The 21,049-nt window shown below is 36.9% G+C and overlaps 1 protein-coding gene across 2 annotated transcripts in view; it reads left to right on the top strand.

Annotated features, from left to right (window-relative positions):
- Positions 1-21,049, top strand: part of ARHGAP25 (Rho GTPase activating protein 25) — a 913,359-nt gene that overhangs the window by 713,351 nt on the left and 178,959 nt on the right. For both annotated transcript variants that reach the window (XM_044083089.1, XM_044083090.1), the window contains exon 5: positions 4,679-4,883. In XM_044083089.1, coding sequence (XP_043939024.1) covers positions 4,679-4,883 — 205 coding nt within the window. The remainder of the gene's footprint in view (positions 1-4,678; positions 4,884-21,049) is intronic.

Below are 21,049 nucleotides of genomic sequence, written 5' to 3'. Positions count from 1 at the left end.
ATGAGAAGCAAATGGAAACAGATCACCTGCTATTAATAAGACTGAGTTAGAGCTATAAAATGGAATCAATGGCAGATGGAGGCAGAGGAGGGATGAAGAAGACATTAGAGAAACCAAGAAGGATTAAGCATTAACTACCAATATTTCAGTTAACATTGTTCAGATGATTATCTCAGAAGGATAAGGCTATGTGCTATAAATAAACCTCACCCCATCATCTATAGTTTGATTCCCTCATTTTCCACTTGCAAACTGTGTGAGAATGAACAGATCACTTAACCAATCAGTGCTCCTGGCTCGTGACTGAAATGGGATATCCAGTAGAATTTACTGGATCGCAAACAAATAAATAGAACATCTGCAGATTGCTAGTATGCTCCTGCTATAACGTCAAGCATAGAGACAGGGAGAAGAAAAGAGAAAGAGATGTAATAAGGGTTAAAATCAAGAAGAGGCAACTATCCACTTGGTATTATTTTTAAGATTGTAGGTAAAGCTAGATACCTAAGTGAAGACAGAAGGAATAGAAGTACAGGCAGCATATCAGAAGAAAAATTGTATCTCATTCATACTGAAAAGTTGGCTTGAAAAGATAGGAATATAGTCCAGAGTCATGATATGTCCAGAGTCATGATATAACTGGGTTGTGGAAGACATACTGACAAGGTGTTGCAAAATAAAACTTGTCCCTTGCATTGTGGGTCTTCTGGCTAGGAAGGGCAGATGAGTACCTGATAAAACATAGGCTACAAAAGTGAAGATGTCATTTGAGGCATCTAATAATCTGATCAGTAGGTCCTTCTGCATTTACAACTATCCTTACTAGTAACTATTCATAAAGTTATATCTAAATTCTAGTAGGATACTTCCACTTAAGAGTGTCTCAGTGGTTACCATTCCTGGCTCTTAATATTGGGTTCTCTAGTCTAGTTCTTGGCTGGAGTGACTTCTGTGTGGAGTCAACATCCTGAAGACTTTTCATTTATTGTTGTACTTTTATCCTACATCCCAGAAATGAGGATTGAAGTCACTAAATAATGACATACATTTGAGTTTCAGACTTCATATTCTTCAGAATATGTATATTAATGTAAAAACTGTTACTCTAGCAACTTTCTAAGTTTGTAAGAGAAATATTTAAAATCTGTCCCTATTTTTACCCTTTGCCCCCCCCCCCCCACCCCATTTTGTCAGGCTTTGTCCAGATTTCTTGTACTAAGATGTTGAGAGGTACGATTATAGCAACATCCAAATTGTTTCAGGAACTTATCCACATTTTCTGTATGGGACTAAATTTTATTCACAACATTTTCTGTATAGAATTTAAATGACAGAGTCATAGCATATTAAAAATAGGGTATTTATATTCATACGTCTGAAGTATCAGATGGTACAAAGAGTCATAAAGTTTGATTCTAGTGGTATCCTTTCACTTCACAAGTGTCCTGAACATCACAACTACAGTTAAAGATCCATTAACAGTATAATTGTTAGTGTGTAAATAATATCAGAGTAGGTTAAACTCCCTTTGAAAGCCTTTTTTTAGTTTGTCACCTTTGTGTCTACCCAGTTTGCAAAGCAGCACGTCATCAGCATACCAAGTTAGTTTCAGCTGGTTTAAATCCAATGTCAGGTTTTTATAAAGAGGGGAAAGAATAGACCATACAGTCAGTTTTATAAATGTGTGTATCAGGATGTTTTATTCTATAATTTATGGAGCACTTTTACTGCACCCAGATATCAGAAAAAAAAGGTAGGCTTGTTAAACATCTTTTTGGTGTTAAAAAGGTGCTTAACACACTTTTGTTAAGCATCCCTAAGCACTGTTTAGATCAAGTCTCATATTAGGGATTACATTTTGACAATGCTGGCTGGCAAAGAACAAAAGCAGAAGGTTAAACGGATTTGAAAACTGTTGGATACTACACTCTGCAATATGTAAACAAAAAGTGTGGCAGAACAAAGTGTCCACATGTCTAATAACTTTTAAACTCATGGTTCTTTAGAAAGACACAATTTCTGCCTGTAGTCTGTTTGGCAATGTTGTGTTTTAACAGCTTTTAAGGCCTCTGAAAGCTAGTAAAACACTTTGCCCTCCTTCCTTTTTTTCTGTAACTGGTAGTACTCGAAGCAGATAAAGCACCATGCATTACAAAGAATTATGATCAGGTCTCATTCATCACAATCCTTGTATCTGTTCCTGATATGGTGGCAAGGTTTACCTCTTGAGTTTCACTCTTGAAGTGGACTTCTTAGCATCCGTGTCTCAAACATGTATTAAATTGTTTTGATCAACAACCCAATCATAATCCTGCATGTTTAGTTTGATGATGATAAGCTGTTTCTTAAACTAAAGTATACTCAATAATACTGACTTTGTGAAGTTTTGCTTAATTTGTATTTTTCCCATGTTGTTATTTTATATTTTTCTTTTTGGATATTGACCAGATTATGGTTCAGATTAGACCAGTACTGATCAGGCAATTTATCTGGTTAACAATTGCCTAAAGAAACATCAACCTGCAAATGTTATTCTATGAGCTATTGAATTTACCTTTAAATTTGTGAATTCTGATTTAAATACTATTGCAGTCACCCATAGACAGCAAGGGGGAGTCATGAAAATGCATTCCTTGTACTATGAAATCCTCAACTGAATATAGTGGGAATTTCCATGGCCTCTCCATGTGGCTTAGACAGCACATTAAAATAAATTAAAGTTTTACTTACAATGCTGTGTGGTTCCTACAACACTAAATGCACAAGTAGCTGATGTCCCCCTTCTGATTCCCTCATCTACACAATGTACACAGAGGGATTCAGGAAAACATCTGTATACGCAATACATTAACACAGTGCAGGAGATTCCTAGAATTAACATATGAACCTACTACCTTTCATCTTTCCCTCACCCCTACCTACCCCCTGTCAAGCTTAACAAATAAGTCATTGTCCTTTAACTAACAGTAGCTGTCCCACCAATGTCCTTCCCTTCTCGAGGGCTTCTTCCTCCCCCCTCCCCCCTTACTTCTCCTTCCTTTCTCTACTCTGTTGTTACTAAATACAAACTAAGGACTTAATGACTTATTTTCAGTTACTCTCTCTCGATTCTCCTTACACTTAACACACACTTCTACACTTATATCAGCTGGAATACTTTCATACCATCTGTTGCCCAGGATTGTAATATACTCCCTATAGCTTAGCTTGCATTGTGGATTGACCAGATGTAATATTGGCAGATCAAACAAATTGCACTAATTTCAGTCTATCTTACTATTTTTCTATAATTACTTGTATAATATCATACCTATGGAATGTCTCTTTTACTGTATGAAAATCACCTCTATTGTATGTTTTGTATGTAGTATTACTATGTTGAGCTTGTGTATGTAATGTTTTGCATGTAATGTTACTTTGTGGAGCTTTTTTCCCCGGGCCTCCCCTGAAAGTCATTTGCCGCCTAGTCAGACTTTCCCTGTAAAATAAATCAATCAGTCAATATGCAGTATAACAGCTACATATGTGTGCACACACAATCTGTACTGTGATTGTGGGTTAGTACTGTGGACAGCTTGGGTACGAATGACAGATATTATATTCCTGGCATGGCAGTGTATGGTATCACCCTGAGATCTCTTATACTGTGTCTGTATTGTCCAGATGTGATAATTTCCCTTGAATGGATATAGAGGCCAGCTGTGTATCCTCTACTCTAATATGTTCTGCAGAATGGCTGAACTCAGATGCCTATCTGAATAGATATAAAGTGTATTTGAATGCTGCCTTCAGTACATAGCCTGGCATGTAGGAAGACTATGAAAATTCCCTGTGGTAGCAGGCTAAGATATCAAGTGCCTGGGTCACAATTAGCTATCCTGACTCTTGCGCAAGGACCGAAGCTGTTAGCACCTTGTGTAAGCTATTCATAAATCCTACCCAGCATTTTGCTTTAAAAGAATCTTCTTTGGACTACATTTGTGTCTGTGGCTTGAGGCCTACACAAGACACTTGTGGGACCACCTTGATGTGAAATGCATCACAAGTCAAACTCCAATGAGAGTCTGAATCTACACGATTGACAGACTGAAGCAGTTTTAGAAATAAAACTTTATTATCCAATGAATGAAAAAAGTATTTAGTTAGGCTGTAGTGATAGTGTGCATTGCAGGTACAGACTCTGAGAGCAAGTTGAGTTGATTGCCTGAAATGTATGCAAGGGGGACTTGTTTTTTTTTCACTCTGTTGTCTTCTTCTGTATTATTACATATTGAAGGTTTTACATATCCTACAATGTTACATATCTAGACTGTTAACTCTTCACATTGTTACATGTCCACACTGATTTACAGCTACACTATGTATCCATGTTGTCACAAAACTGCAGTTACATTTTCACAAAATTATACATACACACTGTTACCTACTATATATGCATAGTATTACATATTTACACTGTGTTATGGACACACTAAATCCACACTATTACATGACTACAACCCATAAATAACATTTATATACTGACAATGAAGTTGTGAAAAGTGTGCGCGAATCATTCACATTTTGAAGATGTTGATGAGCATTGTTCATACAGTTCAGTATCATTCAACTGCAGAAAAAAAAAGTCATAAAAATTATATAGATCTGAAAGATTAAACAATGTACATTTTTTTTTCAGTTTTTGGCCAGCACTTGTCTGATACTTTGGCATATGAACAGAAATTTGGTAAACAGCTGGTGCCGATTCTTGTGGAGAAGTGCGCTGAATTCATTAAGCAATATGGCCTTAATGAGGAGGGAATATTTCGACTTCCAGGCCAGGATAATCAAGTCAAACAACTGAGAGATGCCTTTGATGCTGGAGAAAGGCCTTCTTTTGATTGGTATGTGCTTATACTAGTAGAACAATGCCTCTCCTAGAGTGGAATTTTATGTTTTGTTCTACAGTCTTTGAAGTGTTACTCGATGCATATCTCTGAATACTAGTGCCTGTGGTAGGTAACAATATTAGAAGCTCATTTACATATAACTGCACCTTTCTTTAAGAAACAGTGAATGTGTTTTTCTACTTGGGGCCTATCAAATACAGCAGTACAAATTTCTTGTACCAGGGCTGTAATAATGAGTGTGCCACAGAATAAAATAAAAACACAACAGTAGCAGCAAGACCCTATAATGTATTCATCTTGCCTTGCTTCTGGAATTGACTAGAAATGGAAACAGGCATTGAATGGAGGGAGACTCTATTTCTTCTGTCTGCTGACACTGTGGGATGATTGGCCTCATGATCACAGGGTGGAAGGCAGCAGGTCTAAATTTCATTCTGCCCTAAGTTGTTTATAGGGAAAGTGAAACTACAGATGTGCTAAAATTTTAACATTTTTCATTAGCTCATTCATTTACTTCTGTCTTCATATCTGTCACTGTAGAAGGAATACTTCTGACCCTATAATCCTAAGATCCATTATACCCATTTTTCATTCTCTCCGTTGCTGTAGCACAGTCTTCCTTCTGTTCCTAACCATCCCTATAAGCAATTACATCACCATAATTTATTTGTCTTTAAGCCTTCAGTCTATGAAAGCAGCAGTCAATAATCAGGATACTGTAACTTTCCATCCCAAGCTGTATAAAATGATAGTCTCAATATTTCATTATTTTCTTAATTTAAGAAAGCAACACGTGCAGGCAGAGCCATAGAAAAATGGAAAAAAGAACACCTATGAGTACATGCTTTATAAATTTTAAAATAAGAGAATTCCAAAAAGAAAAAAATCAGTCACATTTTTTATCTCATGATCAAATATTTGCATCATCATTACATTAATTTTTTAAATAATTCAGATAACGGTTCTCAGCCAATTTTGTAATTGTGAACATTCTTCTTTGGAATGCCAAAATTTGCAAAAAATAACTTATTTGAACTCCTGTTTATTTGCAGGGGGAATTACCTTGCACCTCTCAAAGTCGCCACACTTGCTATCTCCCTGTACAAATACATATGTCATCTCCACAATCACCACACCTTGGAGAGAGGGGCAAAATCAGAACTGCAAAAAAGGTCAACTTTCACAATTGTTAGATTTCACAAGAAGAACATCTGCAATTAAGACCAGAAGACAAAAGTCCTACCAGTGTTGGTTCAGGAAATAAATTTAAATTCTCACTTGTGTAATAATGGCAATTTTAGTTGCTACAGTAACCCAGGCTGTTCTTCTTCCAGTAGTTAGTTTTCTCTAAAACAACCTGTGACGGCACTCCCATGTGCGCACGCACACACACACACACATATACACATGCATGCACACTCACTCACACACACACACACACACACACACACACACACACACACACACACATATACACATGCATGCACACACACACACACACACACACACACACACACACACACACACACACACACACACACACACACACACACACACACACACACACACACACACACACACACACACACACACACACACACACACACACACACACACACACATGCATGCACACACACACACACACACACACACACACACACACACACACACACACACACACACACACACGTCTGCTCACTTGCCACTTACCTACATACCCACAATCAGACACACACATACACATCTGTAATACTCTATCTAAATCGTGCAGTGTGTCTACCCAGGCAGGCACATGCATGTATGCATTCATTCATTCAGCCTCATTCATGACCACTGTAGACATGCACATACATGTCCACACACATGCGTACACTGACACCCCTTGCCTACCTCCATTGGCTCTGCTGTACTTACATGGACAGAGAGCTCTTCCATAGGAGTGAATTGATGACTGATGTATTTTGACAGAAATTAACATTTTTTGCTAATTTTACTTAGCTAAACAGGGCCTGCAAGCATTTCTAAATGTGAGCCCATTGTTAAATAGCATTAGCCACTCCCCCAGTCTGCCACCTTAGGATATAACTTTACCCATAAAACCACTCTCCATGCTAAGGCATAGTACAGCAGTCTAAGAATCAGAATGACTTAGTACCATGCGGAAACCTTCTGAGATAAGGCTACTGGATCACATTAAGCTTTTCTAAATCTCAGAGAGAAACCTTTGCAAGCAAAAAAATCTGTAGTATTGCTTCCTTGTTGTATTTATAACTTGCTATAAGAAATACAGTTAGAGTCTCATCAAAATATATAACTAAAAGACTTGAAGAGCATATTTGTGGATTTAGTAGAATTAATGGGTAAGCTTAATAAATATTTGAGTTAAATATATTCTCCCTTATTGGCACTTCTTTGTTAAAAAAAAAAAAAAAAAAAAAAACTAGAAATAAGCAGGCCAATAAGTACCTCCCAACTGTCCAGATTTTTGCCTCATATTTTTGGTCTTTTCTTCATAAAATGTGTGTTTTTTTCTGGATTTTGGTGGCAAATCATTGAGGATTGAATTCACTAATTAATAATGGGCATTTGAGTTTCAGACTTAATATCCTTCATATAATACATGATAACACAATACCTTTTATTCTAGCAACTTTTAAAGTTTATCAAATCAATATTTAGAATTTATCCCTAATTTTGGGCCTTTGTCCTACCTTTATTTTTTTTTTATTTTGTCCAGATTATTTTATGTTAAGAGGCTGAGAGGTATGCCATCTACATATACAGACAGTATATATTTATTCATCTGTAATTCCCCAAAGTACAGAGTGAGGTAATCACCAAAATGAAGAGGGAGATAGAGGGGACCTATAAGCGGTTGCCTGTCCTAATCTCCAATATTAATTTTAATGCAGGTGAATTATATGATCATATCCAATAAATGTTTACATTTACTTATACAGATTCTGAATTATTGCAATACATCTGTCTAGAACCTCATAGTATTTCATATACTGAAATACAATTAATTAGTAGAAAAGTGAAACACCTTAGTTGCACTGTATGTAGCCATACTTCAATATTAATCCCTAACTTCAATAACAATCTAATTTAGTTATACTATTTTATTGGTCTGCATCATTAGTCTAGTGTGATGGAAGCTATACTGAGAGTTATGATAATTACTGATTGATGGTATAATTAGCTGCACTGCACCTCCCCCCTCAGATGGAACTGGCAACTATGCTGAGTTCTACACAAATGCTTTATACAAACACCTGAACAACTGCATTGATGCGGTCATACCTGATAGGACCAAAACAAGCTCCTCAAGGAACAGCAAACCTGTTTTGTGGACAACTGCCATTAACAGGCTTTACAATAAGAGGAAGAAATTGCTGTCTAAGAGTAAGAGGGAGTGAGCCCCAAACTGAAAACACTCCCTCCTCAGCTTAAACAAGCAAATAAGACTCCTTGTGATGTCTTCCAAATCCAAATTAGCTTCCTCAACTAAAGACAACCATAAGGCGTTATTTAGTTATATCCGTAACCTAAACAGAAATGCTCATATTTGTGCCAAACTGGTAGTTAATAATACCACATATACTGAGCCTGTGGACATTGCTAACCTGTTAGCCATCAGGTTCTGTGAAACTTCACTCCCCTTTTCCCACCACACTTACCCCAAGATATCCCTACCACCTGTCCTCTACCCTGTATCTCTAAAGAGCAGGTTGTGAATCCCCTCTTCAAGGTCAAAAACACAGCATTCATGGGACCTGATAATATCCCAGGCTGCATCCTACATGGGCTCAAATAATTAGCAATGCCATGGGGTACTCTTTTCAGTGATAGTCTAAACAATGGCTTCATCCCAGCTGAATGGAAAAAGGGCACAGTTATCCCCTTGCACAAAGGTGGTGCTTCCACTGACCCCAGGAACCATAGACCTGTTAGCCTGACTGGCCTTATCTGCAAGGCCATGGAGAGAAGCATCATGGACCTTATCAAAAAAGACATTGGTAACCTCCAAACACTTGACCTACTCAATTTGGATTTATCAGAGGGAGATCATGCTTGTTAAACCTGGTGGACTTCTTCAAGACAGTCACCAAGGCCCTTGATGAGGGGAAATCTATGCATACATAGAATTAGTCAAGGGTTTGACAATATCCCTCACTCAGGCATAATTGTCAAACTCACCCAGCTAGGTATCAACCCCTATATCATTAGATGGGTCACGAACTGGCTCACTGATAGAACCCATATAGTCAAAATAGGGGAATCCACCTCTAACAGCAGACCTGTAATCAGTGGTTTTCCACAGGGATCAGTCCTTTGACCTCTACTGTCTGGAATCTATTTCTCTGAAGTGTAAGCTAAAACTAAAGGTCTGTGGCTGACAAAGTTTGCTGATAACTGCAAACTGGGAGAGGTTATAGAATCTCCAAATTATGTCAACATCCTATAAAAGGGTCTTAAACAATCAAATGACTAGTGCCAAAGTCATGGCCTTAAACTCTGTGCAAAAAAATGTATTAGCATCACTTTTGGTAAGAGTGATGTTCCTGTTAACTACAACATCAATAACAACACTCAGGTATGCACTCAGTGGTGAGAGACCTGGGTGCACAGGTTGACAGCAACCTTACCTTTGATCACCATGTCTTCACAGTGGTATGAAGGGCATTCTATATTGCTCATCTCATAAGTAAGGGCATTTCCTCCAGAAAAAAAGAAGTTATAAACTCCCTATACTCTTCCCTCATCAGGCCAATAATTGAGTACAATGCTCCTTTTAGTATATACCTTTCCAAGCATCTGCAGCAATTGGTGAGACTATAACGGTTCCTCACAAGGAAAATTCAAGGTCTTCAGCATCTATCCTATGAGGATCATTTGAAATCACTGTCACTTTATTCTGTTTCATACAGATTGCTCAGAGGTGATCTCTGCCTTGCATATAAGGCAATCTTCAACCTTGTTTTATTTGAAATACTGCATATCCATAGGTCAAACAATACACAGGTTACTCGCTCAAATGGCCTTAACCTGGTATGTGACATTAATAGAACCTGGTGGAGGAACAGATTTGTTTCCCAGAGGTTACCAGATCTTTGGACTAGACTTCTGCTTCATGTCAAGGACAGCACCTCATTGGCCCTCTTCAAACGCAGTCTGGATGATTGGATGGGTAACTGTAAGTTAACCCCAGGGGTTCCACCTATGTCCCTCTTGGACAGGGGTGATAGGTGCTGATAGTGGAAATAAGGGTAAAACTTGGCTAGGCTTGTAAGGGCCCTAGGGTCATTAGCCTAGTAACCTCCTATCATCCTATGATCCTATGTAATTTAATAATCTGCTTCAGAAGATCGTGAGGAATATCACTGGCTTTTTTACATTCTTCAACAGGGCTATCTTTGCTTATGTCATAAAAGGTGAATATCGGCCAGTTATATATTGCTGTTCTGTGAATTAATAAATATAGTAATTCTACTGCATATATTTGACAGTGCATGATTAGAGGATCATGAAGGCCTGAGGATTTCCATTTTTTAATTAGCTATTGTAGTCAATAATTCACACACATACATACATATATATATATATATATATATATATATATATATATATATATATATATATATGTATCTGTGGGTATGTTTTAGAAACAATGAATGTTAAATATGCCTTGGCTTTATGGTAGTAGATACTACCCATCACAATACGTAGTCTTCTGGGTGAGGTAGCCCCTCATAGTTTTCAGATAGCTTAAAAGATAAGCCTTTGGAGGCTAGGATTTGGGGAAGCTTGGCTCAGAGAAATGAAAACAGTAACATATGCTGTGGTGGTAGATGGAGAGGAAAGAGTTTGGATAAGAAAAATATCCCACTGTCATCGGAGGACAGGAAGGAGCAAAATGGAAGGCATCACATTGAAACCCCATGAACATTATATTATGCTACTATGCTTGAAAGTGTACATTTTTTAAATCATTCATTTCAAGGAGGGCCAAGCTTGTCATACCAAGGATGAATTTGTGAACACACATTCAGTTGTCCAGCTCCTTTTTCAATGCAGTGTGCACACTGTGTAACTTAGAGAAGGAGTAGAGGCTTTGTGAGGAAATCTATCCCTTTTCTTTGTCTTATTTATTTGCAGAAGTAGATTGGTTGTAATGATGATTAGGAAATCCCATTACTATATCACTGCAAAAAGTATTTCTTCCAGATCAAAAGAAGTCCTTGCCTCATTGTTTGTTCAAGATCTTCTCAACAGGCCTCTGCTGAAGATGGCACTGCAAGCCAAGTTAGGCTTTCTGTACAAACTAATGAAAATAAATAAAGACGTAACTAACTAAATAATTAATTCATTTAGATCTCTGGCCCTGGTGTTAGCTGTACTGTCTGATTTTTGAGATGGAAGAGTTTTTGGACAGACAGATCCCTTATTGTTCTCTCAGTAAGGCAAGTCTTCCTAAGGAATCTGTAAGAAACTGAGTAAAGAAGTAAAACTTCACATCTGTCTTTGCAGCTCAGCTCTTTTAGGTCTGTGATATTTTTAGTTGCAAACCTCTGGGGTCTTTTCAATAGCTTGATAGGGTGGAAGTTTGGCATAATGTGCAGGGTTTGATTCTCATGTGGGGTAATTGGCTAGGCTTAAAATGGCCCACAAGGGCAGTTAGCCTAGTACTAATCTATAAATATATCAGGTGGGAGGTTGCCATAATGGTTAAGGTGTTTACCTTGCAGGCATAAGGTGCAGGTTTTGATTCTAACATGGGGTAATTGGCTAGGCTTAAAATATCCCACAAGGGCAGTTAGCCTAATACTAAACTAAAATTATGAACTATGAATAAAGTACATCTCAAAGGTGGCTTTATATTCAATGATGAGTCTAATCATAGTAAAGCACAAGGAGGTGAGGACTTGTTTTGAACTGGAAGAAATAATTTGTGCTATGAGCTGCACAAGGTAACCTGATTTCCTAACCATCAATGTAATGTGTTGGTTAAATGTCAGAGAGCTATCTATCCATATGAATTTCAAAAACAGTTTGGATAAGTTCATGGCATGGCAAGTTTCTTATTTTGAATCTTATCAGATATCATAGAGATTTCTTTAAGAAGAAAGTAATGCTTTTAAGGTACTCTTCTCCTAATATGTATTCTGTTGAGAGTATTAGAGGCAGTCAGTATATTCTGATGGGGCATAGGAGTTGGTGGCACTCATAGATTATACTCCAACATTTATTTATCAAAAAGGTGATCTTTCAGAACAAAAACATGAGTCTAAGTCATTTATTAAAAGAGTGGGGAGGTTTTTATTCAGGAAATGCTTACTATAAATGTATTATAAAACCAAATATTGTTCAGCAGTCTATTACTAGGCAGAGTTTAAAATTTTGCAAATAGATTGTACTACAGAAAACATTGCACGTGCGCTTGCTAATATTGCATGTAAAGCCTTTTACATGAGCTAACCTATGAGAAGATTCTAAGACTGGATATGTGAACATGTTTATGCAGGCAGAAAGGGTAAGAGAGCTAACCACCTCCATAAGAATTGTGTTGTTTGAACTGATTTTAGATAGGTAATCATTTGAAATGTTGACACGTGATAGAGCGAGTCCCAAAATGTGGAGACTAAATGGCTGAAAGAATGGACTTAGATATAGTAAGTCCAAGATGCAAGAATATTTGCTTTTCTCAGAGCTATGGTGATCTTGGAGTTGATATATATAAGTTTGGGATATCTGGAGGGGTTGCCTCCTTGCAAAAAGAAGTTTTAAGGAGAAAAGCACTTTCTGAGATTCATTCTTCTCTGAATTTTCGGTCTTTTTTTTTTTGGGAGGAGCTTTTTAGCGAGTGACATTTTGAGTGCAGACATTTCAATAGGCAGCCTTTTAAATGTCCTTCTAGGTTTTAGATGGTGTGTATGGAACAATAAAGGACAGAGATGCTAATACAGAGTGGGAATAAATGAGTGATATTTCCTGGTAAAATTAAATGCAAACAAGTCATTATCTTTGAAAGTATATATTTTTTATTAAATCATTCTTAAATTCAAGACCATTAAGGCACTGAATTGTAATTGGGTGTTTAACTGCTATTTTTATATAAGGATGCCTGTAAGACCTATGAAAACACTCACCAGTGTGTTTTATATGTGTTTTATTTATTTATTTACTTATTTACTACTTGCATTTTTTAATACTTTGTACCCATTAAGTTTGTTTTTTTTTTGAGAAATTAATTCTCCTTGTTTCCACTTTTGTGTATGCATGCATGTGATATATTAAGCTGTAAAGAGCTATTTTTCTATAAGATTCTAAGTTTTGGGGGATATAAAAAATAGATTTAATGTCCTTTAGAAACCCATATCTTTGTATTACTGAAGAGATGTACCATGGTTTGCTGCCTCCAGAAGCAGATCTGTAAGTAAGGAAACAGATTTAACAACAAAAAGACGTTGACCTTTTATGATTATCGTAGCTCTATATTAATGGTCTATGTACTTTATCTACTGTAGTGTTTTAATGATGAAGAAAAGTGTGCACAGAGTTTGTTCTAGTTTATAAACATAGTCCTAAGCTTCTAGGATGCATAATGTTTAAAAATTGTTACAATGAATCACCTAACTTTTTAGGGGAATAATTTCCTCTTGTGAAACACAAATGCATAAACCAAATTCTAGCACTATGTTTTGAAAATTCTGATTTTCTCTGAAATCACTGAAACATGGAGAAAGGAAAATAGTTGATTTGTTTGTATTAAAAAGGTATTTTCTACACTAGTCATCTATATACGTCTGGTAATATAAATAGATAACATTGATGAAATGCTGTAGAAGTTGTAGGAGCTACAATAAAACGTTTATTGAATGTTAAAAAGCAAGCAGTGCCTTGGCTGAAAGCCTTCAAGGTTCCTGAATCTCTGACACAGTGGAACCAAACTTAAATCCCATTGAAAATCACATGCCCAGTCAAGCCAGGCAGGGATTATAGGAGAGAGTAGCTTCTGCTAACTCACCCATCCTAGGCAGATGGATGGTATCTATTTTAAAACATTGAAGTACCAATTTACCAAACCGCTATCCATCAAGACAACATCACTGAATCCTCAGTACATTGACTGAGGTCCTCATCGAATTACAACAAATTATTAAAGAATTATACTTATTTCACATGTTAGTAAGGTAAGGCTTAAGATCCTCCAAGCTAAACCTCAGCTATTTATAGAGCCAAGAACTGCCAGATATACAAGCTGGTTTTAGAAGAAGCCGAGACACAACAGATCAAAGTTATAGCATCCACTGGATAATAGAAAAAGTACAGGAGTTCTAGAAAAAAATTGGTTCTACTTTAGTGGCTATTCTAAAGCCCGTTTTCTTTGTGGACTCAAAGTATGGCATATTTATAGAAAAATAGCGCTACTGGGTCACTTTATTTGCTTCCTGAATACAGACCAAGACGCAAGAGTTATAAGTAAATATGGAATGCATGCTCTGTTCAAGAAAGGGAAAAGGAGTGCAACAAAGCTGCATATTGCCATTTATTTAATTTATATCTAGACTATATCATATGAATTCTGGGTTAGATAAGTCAGGTGCTGCAATCAAAATTCCTCGAAGAAATGTTTACAAATGCAGATAAATGTTTAATATAACCCTGATGGCTGAAAGTGTGGAGGAATTGAAGAACCTGTTGATGAAGATAAAAGAAAGTGCAAACAATGTCTTGCTGCTTACTGTTGAAAAGCTAAGATTATGTCATCTAGCCTCAGCAGTTCTTTGTAAACAGATGCAGAAGAAGTGAAAACACTAACAGGATTTTATTTTAAAGATCTCTGCAGATGGTGACTACAGGCATGGAATAATTAAAAGAAATTTTTGAGAGGCCAGTTTTTGCAAATCCCCAAAAGATATTAAAAAGCAGAGACATCACAATGTCAACAAAGGCTATGAAGTGAATGTTATGCTTTTCACAGTAATAACATGTTTCTGATAGCTGGGCTGCATATTAGACTGTGCTGCTGAAAATTAATCCTCTTAAGGTGTGGTATTGTGGTAGCAGTGAAAACGTATGAGAATTCCACAGACTGCAAAAAGATTGAATCAATCAATAATTAAGGAAATAAAACCATAGTCTTCACGGGAAGCAATATGTTTACTAGGGTAGGGGAAAGATGGTACCTGCCTCATTTGCAAGCTGTCAGAAGGTATACTTGAGTTGCTGATTGGTCATGACTGCAGTATTGGAATTCATATGAGAAGTTTTGGCTAATATATTAGCTTCTTAAATTAATATATTTCATAGCTCTGTTTGTTATTAACTGTAGCAAGGAGGGGGAGGAGTTTGCATAAACTCTTTTTTACAGTTCAGTCCTATTTTCAGTTCACAACTTCAGATTCCATTTTTGGTCCTCACCTTTGGGTTGAAGGGGGGACCAATCTGAAAAATTCTAAGGGTGCCAGTTCCCCTAACTATGACTCTGATTGGAAGGTTTGACAGTAAAAGAAAACTCAGATAGTTTGGCCACATAATACAAAGAGAGGATTCATTGGAGAAGACATCGATGCAAGGAAAATATCAAAGACAAAAAAAAAAGGGGACCAGTAATAAAGATGGGTAGACAACATTAAGGGAGTAATGAATGGAAATTTGTAAGACCTTAAAGAAGCTGTTGATGACAGACAGACCTGGTATGCTAAAGTCCCTGAGGTCACACAGACTTTGACTCAAATGCAGGACTACATAACAACATTAGTTTATAGTTTTTACATAATACACATCCTATTTTTACAAAATTAAACAGTTGTTTCCCAAACCATCTTGATAGATGCTGAGTTTTAAACAAGCAGAGTATGACATTTACATATATTTTGAGACTATCTCTATGTTTTTCATCCATGTGGAGTTTCATGATAAAATCTTTGCTAAAATATAAGATATTATACAATGTTGTCTTTGAAAAGATGAGAAACGTGCACGCTGATTGGCCAGTCCAACCATTTACATTGTAAATCCAAAGTAACCTAAGTTACAAGTACGGCCATTAAGAAATCATGCAACCCTGCCTTGCTTTTTTGGACATGACATTGGATAATTAAGGAATAACCGACGATGTGGTGTGGTATATTGAAGATTTACCCATGGTTGGTGTGGTTTAATAATGAGGGTGAAGCCCGCGTGATTAAATAAAGCCAAACGTGGGTAAATTTTAATATACCACAACCACGGAGTCGGTTATTGCTATTGTACAATGACATTATTTAAGAAAAAAAATACTTACTTTTCTTAAATAATGTCTTTGTATAATGGTGCATTACTGTTCTTCCGCTGGTTGTGGTGCACTGCTTCCTTGTTTTGATGTACTGAGCATGCGTATGGGACTTGCGTCCCATGCATAACTAGTACATCAATGTTTTGAAATGGAAGCAATGGAGAAAAGAAAGTCTCCATTGCTCCATTTTTTTCTTTTTTTCTTTTTTATTTGTTAAAAAATGTTTTTAGCACTTTATACCAATGGAAAAAAGTCCAGGCGACCGGACCTTTTTCCGTTGGTATATTGTGGGATTTACAATGGGCACGCTGGCCAATCAGCGTGCACGTTTTGGAATATTAATTGGGGGTCATTGTATAATAAACTTTTTAAGTTACCATAATTTTAAAAAATGTACCTTATTTTAAGCCCGTCCTTACCAATTTCTTTTGCTTTCTTAATTATTATTTTTTTACAACATTGGCAATGATACATTTGTATGACAAGCAAAAAGATGGGACACTTGCAGGCTACTATTTGTCTTTTTTATTACGTAGCACAATTAAAATAATTTCACTAAATATCAAAATAGCAGTTTGTCCGTTCTGTAGGAGAGCCTTTATACCAGAACGCTAACAAACGTAAATTAATCACCTCTTCCTTCACAGCTTTGCTCGTCACCATGCAATCTGAATACATTTGTGTGATGTAATACGACCGTAACATTTGAGGTAACTAGACTTTGCTTAATTCTGTCATGTTGTGGGAACCTTTGAATCAACATGGCAGAAGTAGAAGAAGTCCAATCTGAAGTAGCCTGTGTGTCGAGGTTTGTTTTTGGATCATTAATATTCAAACAGCATAACAGCGACTCCCAACACAGTGAGTATTTCAGATATTCTGAGATGCCCATTGGAGGAGGTGTAATTTATGCTAGAAATGTAAGCTTCGATTCACATGGCAAAGCTCTTCCTCTTTAGACAGACATACTAGATACAAGTTGCAGGACAAGTATTGTAGTATTTGAAGACATCTTTATAATCGAGAGGATGTAATCAAAGTTTAACGCTGTACAGTGTTTTAACTAGCTGTCTCTCAGTTCTGGTGAAGGGTTGTACCACTAGATCAGGAAGAGCTATTTTCTAGATCTGACTGTAAAAACTGTATTTCGGCTTTTCCCGGTTAGGGGTCGCCACAGCGGAACTCCGGTCGGCTAATGATTGGCAGTAGATTTTTACGTGCTGGCTTGCCGGGCCTAACGCACAACCTTCAATGAAGGAACGCCCATTCAATCATGTCGACACACAGAAGACACTCTAACTGAGAATCGAACGTGCAACGTCTAACTGTGAGGCAACAACACTACCGCAGCACCACCACCGCAGATTTTTTTTTCTAGATCTGACTGTAATGTGTGAAAACAAATAAAGTGTGCATCATCTCAGGAAAATCAGAGGGAAGGGTTTGCAAAGCTAGCACAAAAGTTGTCACAGGTTCTGGTATATAGGCTTGTTTCTAGATAAACAGGCAAAAATGTTATTTTTTTTTTACTGTAGCACTGTCTTTAACCTCCCAGTCACAGTCTTGTGTAAAAATAGTGCAGTACTTTAAGTATTGCTACCGTTTACAAATTCACTGTTTACAATATAAGCATTGGACAGTGTTAGTTCCTCAGATGAATGGTAGCAAAAAACGCCTACTAGTAGTCAAACGGGTGCCCCAATTTAATCATGCCCATCTATTTAAAACTGCCCTCTGTCATCTATAGTTGAGAAAGAAGTTGAGAAGCATAGGTAGCTGGGTACCTTACAAGTGTCCCTGATTTTGCCTTAATTCTTAGTTCTTCCCTCTTAATCCCTTCAAAAATGAATGCCTTTTGGAGAACAGTGGTGGATAACACCTTTTATATGATGTCACCTCCTATTGTTTAGAATATAATTCTCAAAACATCAAGATCAAACAGAGGGGCTGTGGCTAACTAAGTCAAAGTGTGGACTATTTTATCTCACAAAAAGTGGAAGAATGCAAAGTAAAGGAAACAAAAACCTAAATTACAACAACACAAACATAACACAACACAAAACTAACATCATTGTATAATAGCAATAACCCACGGCTGGGTGTGGGTATTGCTGGATTTACCCACGGTTGGCGTGGTTTGGTCATGAGGGCAAGTCCTCGTGGCCAAACCACGCCAACCGTAGGTAAATCCAGCATTACCTACACCCAGCCGTGGGTTATTGCTGTAATAAATCATAATAATAAAAACACTTCTGAATTGTCAACAACATATGGAGCTGGGGATGGAACATACATCCTATTATATCCGTTTTTGAAATACTACATTGCAACAGACTTGTTTAATTTAAATTAAATGTATTGCAATTAACACATTTGAATATTCTCTGAAAATATGTTGATACTCTGAAATGTAACTCTGAATTGAAAGATATTTTTGAAATGGAAATATTTTTGTGAGGTATTTTATAAAACCTCTGAAAACTTTCTTATTATTGCATGTTTGTGAGTTGTAAAGCTGTTTTTCATGAGCAGTAATTATGTGTTATTATTCTTAATATTTATTTTATTATAATGTTCAAAATTCTGTATTAATATATTTTTTGAAAAAAATGAGTGAAGTATAAATGCTTGGTTTAGAAATCTCAGTATAGACTTTGGTTAACATCTTCTTCTGAAGGGAACCAAGTCGGCTAAGAAAAGTTTCTGCTTATAGCAAATAAAATTACTTAGTATAATTTTTTTCTAACAGTTGCGCAAAGTTCTCTTTGATGGCAGCTGCTATACCTTGCTCTGTCATCATAAAACTGAAAACATTGGTATGTTGAGCTTATGATATAAAATAAGGATTTAGACCTTTAAGTCTACCGATTTCTGCAGTTAGTTTCCCTAAGAAATATTTCATCTTCCAGGCCCCTGCTTACACTTATCAAGGGTATCAGAACTTGTCAGAGATTTGGAATGCGTGGCTAGGCCTAAAAAGGCCTTTGTGGTCATTAGCCTAGTAAACACCTATGAATTTATGAACCTATAAGAAGCTGTATCGTTCTGTTTCACTTCCTGACCTTCCATGTCCTGTATTTGTCTTGCTGTCACTTCTCTACATGGTGCATTTTGTTCATTACTAAACTCTAGTTGAAGTTCTGACTTGTCATTAAACTGCTGTGGCTAACGTACTCAGGCATGCCCTTCTTCTTTTCTTTTCCTTTTCATCTCAGTGTCTCCATGTCTGTTTTTACCCTACCACATTTAAAATCTTAAAAGCCCACATTACATAATTTTTTTAGAGATATGGCCTAGCAAATCTGGTGGGTTGAACATCTAAAGATTTGAATGTTCTAACACTGTGGGTTGATCTTAGATTTTTGACATTAAAACATTTTTGCATTAAACCTTTAAACATCCAACCTAGCACATCTTTTGGGCTAAATCTTTAGAATCTTAACTGTACAAATCTTGGGGACTGAATCTGCAAAAATGTGCATATTTTTAGATTTTTTACTAAAGTCATTCAACTCCTACTTTGCTTTTAAGTCTTGTCTGAGGTCTCCTAGGGTATGGATAACCTCCTGGCCAATCAGCACACCTCTTATGGCATGGAGCTTGACTATTCACACAACTTCAATGAGCTGAGGTGCTGCTTTCCCTCTAGAATAGGGAAGCAGGTGTCAGCTGTCACTCCTGTCCTTCACTGCCCAGTCCCTCTAGTGATGTACTTCTAATTGATCATGGGTTGTCTGGGGTGCAGTCTGTGCCATGGGGCCTGGGAATGTGCTGATTTTGTAGTTACAAAAAAAAAATCCTCTCTTTTAAGAGCTTTTATTTATTTATGTCAAGTATTTCATATTTAGTACATTTTTACATTTTATATAGTTTTATACATCATTATCAGTTTTCTACATTCTAGGCCGTGGTGGTGCAGCGGTTAGTGTTGCCTCCTCACAGCAAGAGGTTCTCTGGTTCAATTCTTGGCTGGAGTGCCTTCCATGCATGTCCTCTCCACGGTTGAGTGAACATTAAAGACATGCAGGTAGGTGTGTACGTGCATGGGTGCTCCTTCTTTGAAGGTTGGGCTGGCAACTCAACACTGTAAAAATCCACTGTCAAGCATTACTGGACCAGTAATCCGCTGTGGTGACCCCTAACCGGGAAAAGCTGAAAGACTTTTTATTAGTTTTCTACATTCTCTTTTAAAAGTAGATCCTTGAGTTATATGAGTCCCAGTGCTATTGCCTGTACAAAAAGTAAGCTCTTCAGCTGATGGATGATGAAAAACAACCATCAGGTTGATACAGCAATGATAAGACATTTTCATTAATACACTATAAATACACATAACTACTTTTTATTGAGTTCCCCAGAGCTAGGCTACTTATGAAGTTCAGAAATGCTCAGTCAGCACAGATTTAAGTATTTTTGTTATAAATATAGACTGATAGCCACAAAGTAATGTGCTGGAAAACTTAATGGAAAAATTGACAAGGACATAGGTGGAACTAAATAACTTGATCACATAATTACAAAATGGTAAGATAGTGACATATGAAAAGGTTAAGTCCTGCAAATGTGGTTTAGATATTTAGTGTCCATGTTTCCATAGTGTGAGACTGTGCGAGTAACTTAAAACTAAACATTGTAAATACATATGGATAAACAGAGAAAAATGAAGTCATTAAACAGATCTTTACTAGGATTAGGGACCATTAATTGTTAATATTTAAGCACCTCCTCTTATCTACTAGACTACAAGTTTCACCATGCATTATGTTGTCACTATAAAACTGGAGAGAGGGGTTTACCTTGAAATGCTCCCTGATGGAATATGTCCTTAACTTTAGGAACACAATTCATAGACCTACCATCAAGGAGGCCTGTGCTCTGG

Source organism: Protopterus annectens, chromosome 9.part0 (genome assembly GCF_019279795.1).
Source record: "Protopterus annectens isolate FY-2018-M chromosome 9.part0, PAN1.0, whole genome shotgun sequence".
NCBI lineage: Eukaryota > Metazoa > Chordata > Ceratodontiformes > Protopteridae > Protopterus > Protopterus annectens.
This window is presented reverse-complemented; position numbering and strand designations above follow the sequence as displayed.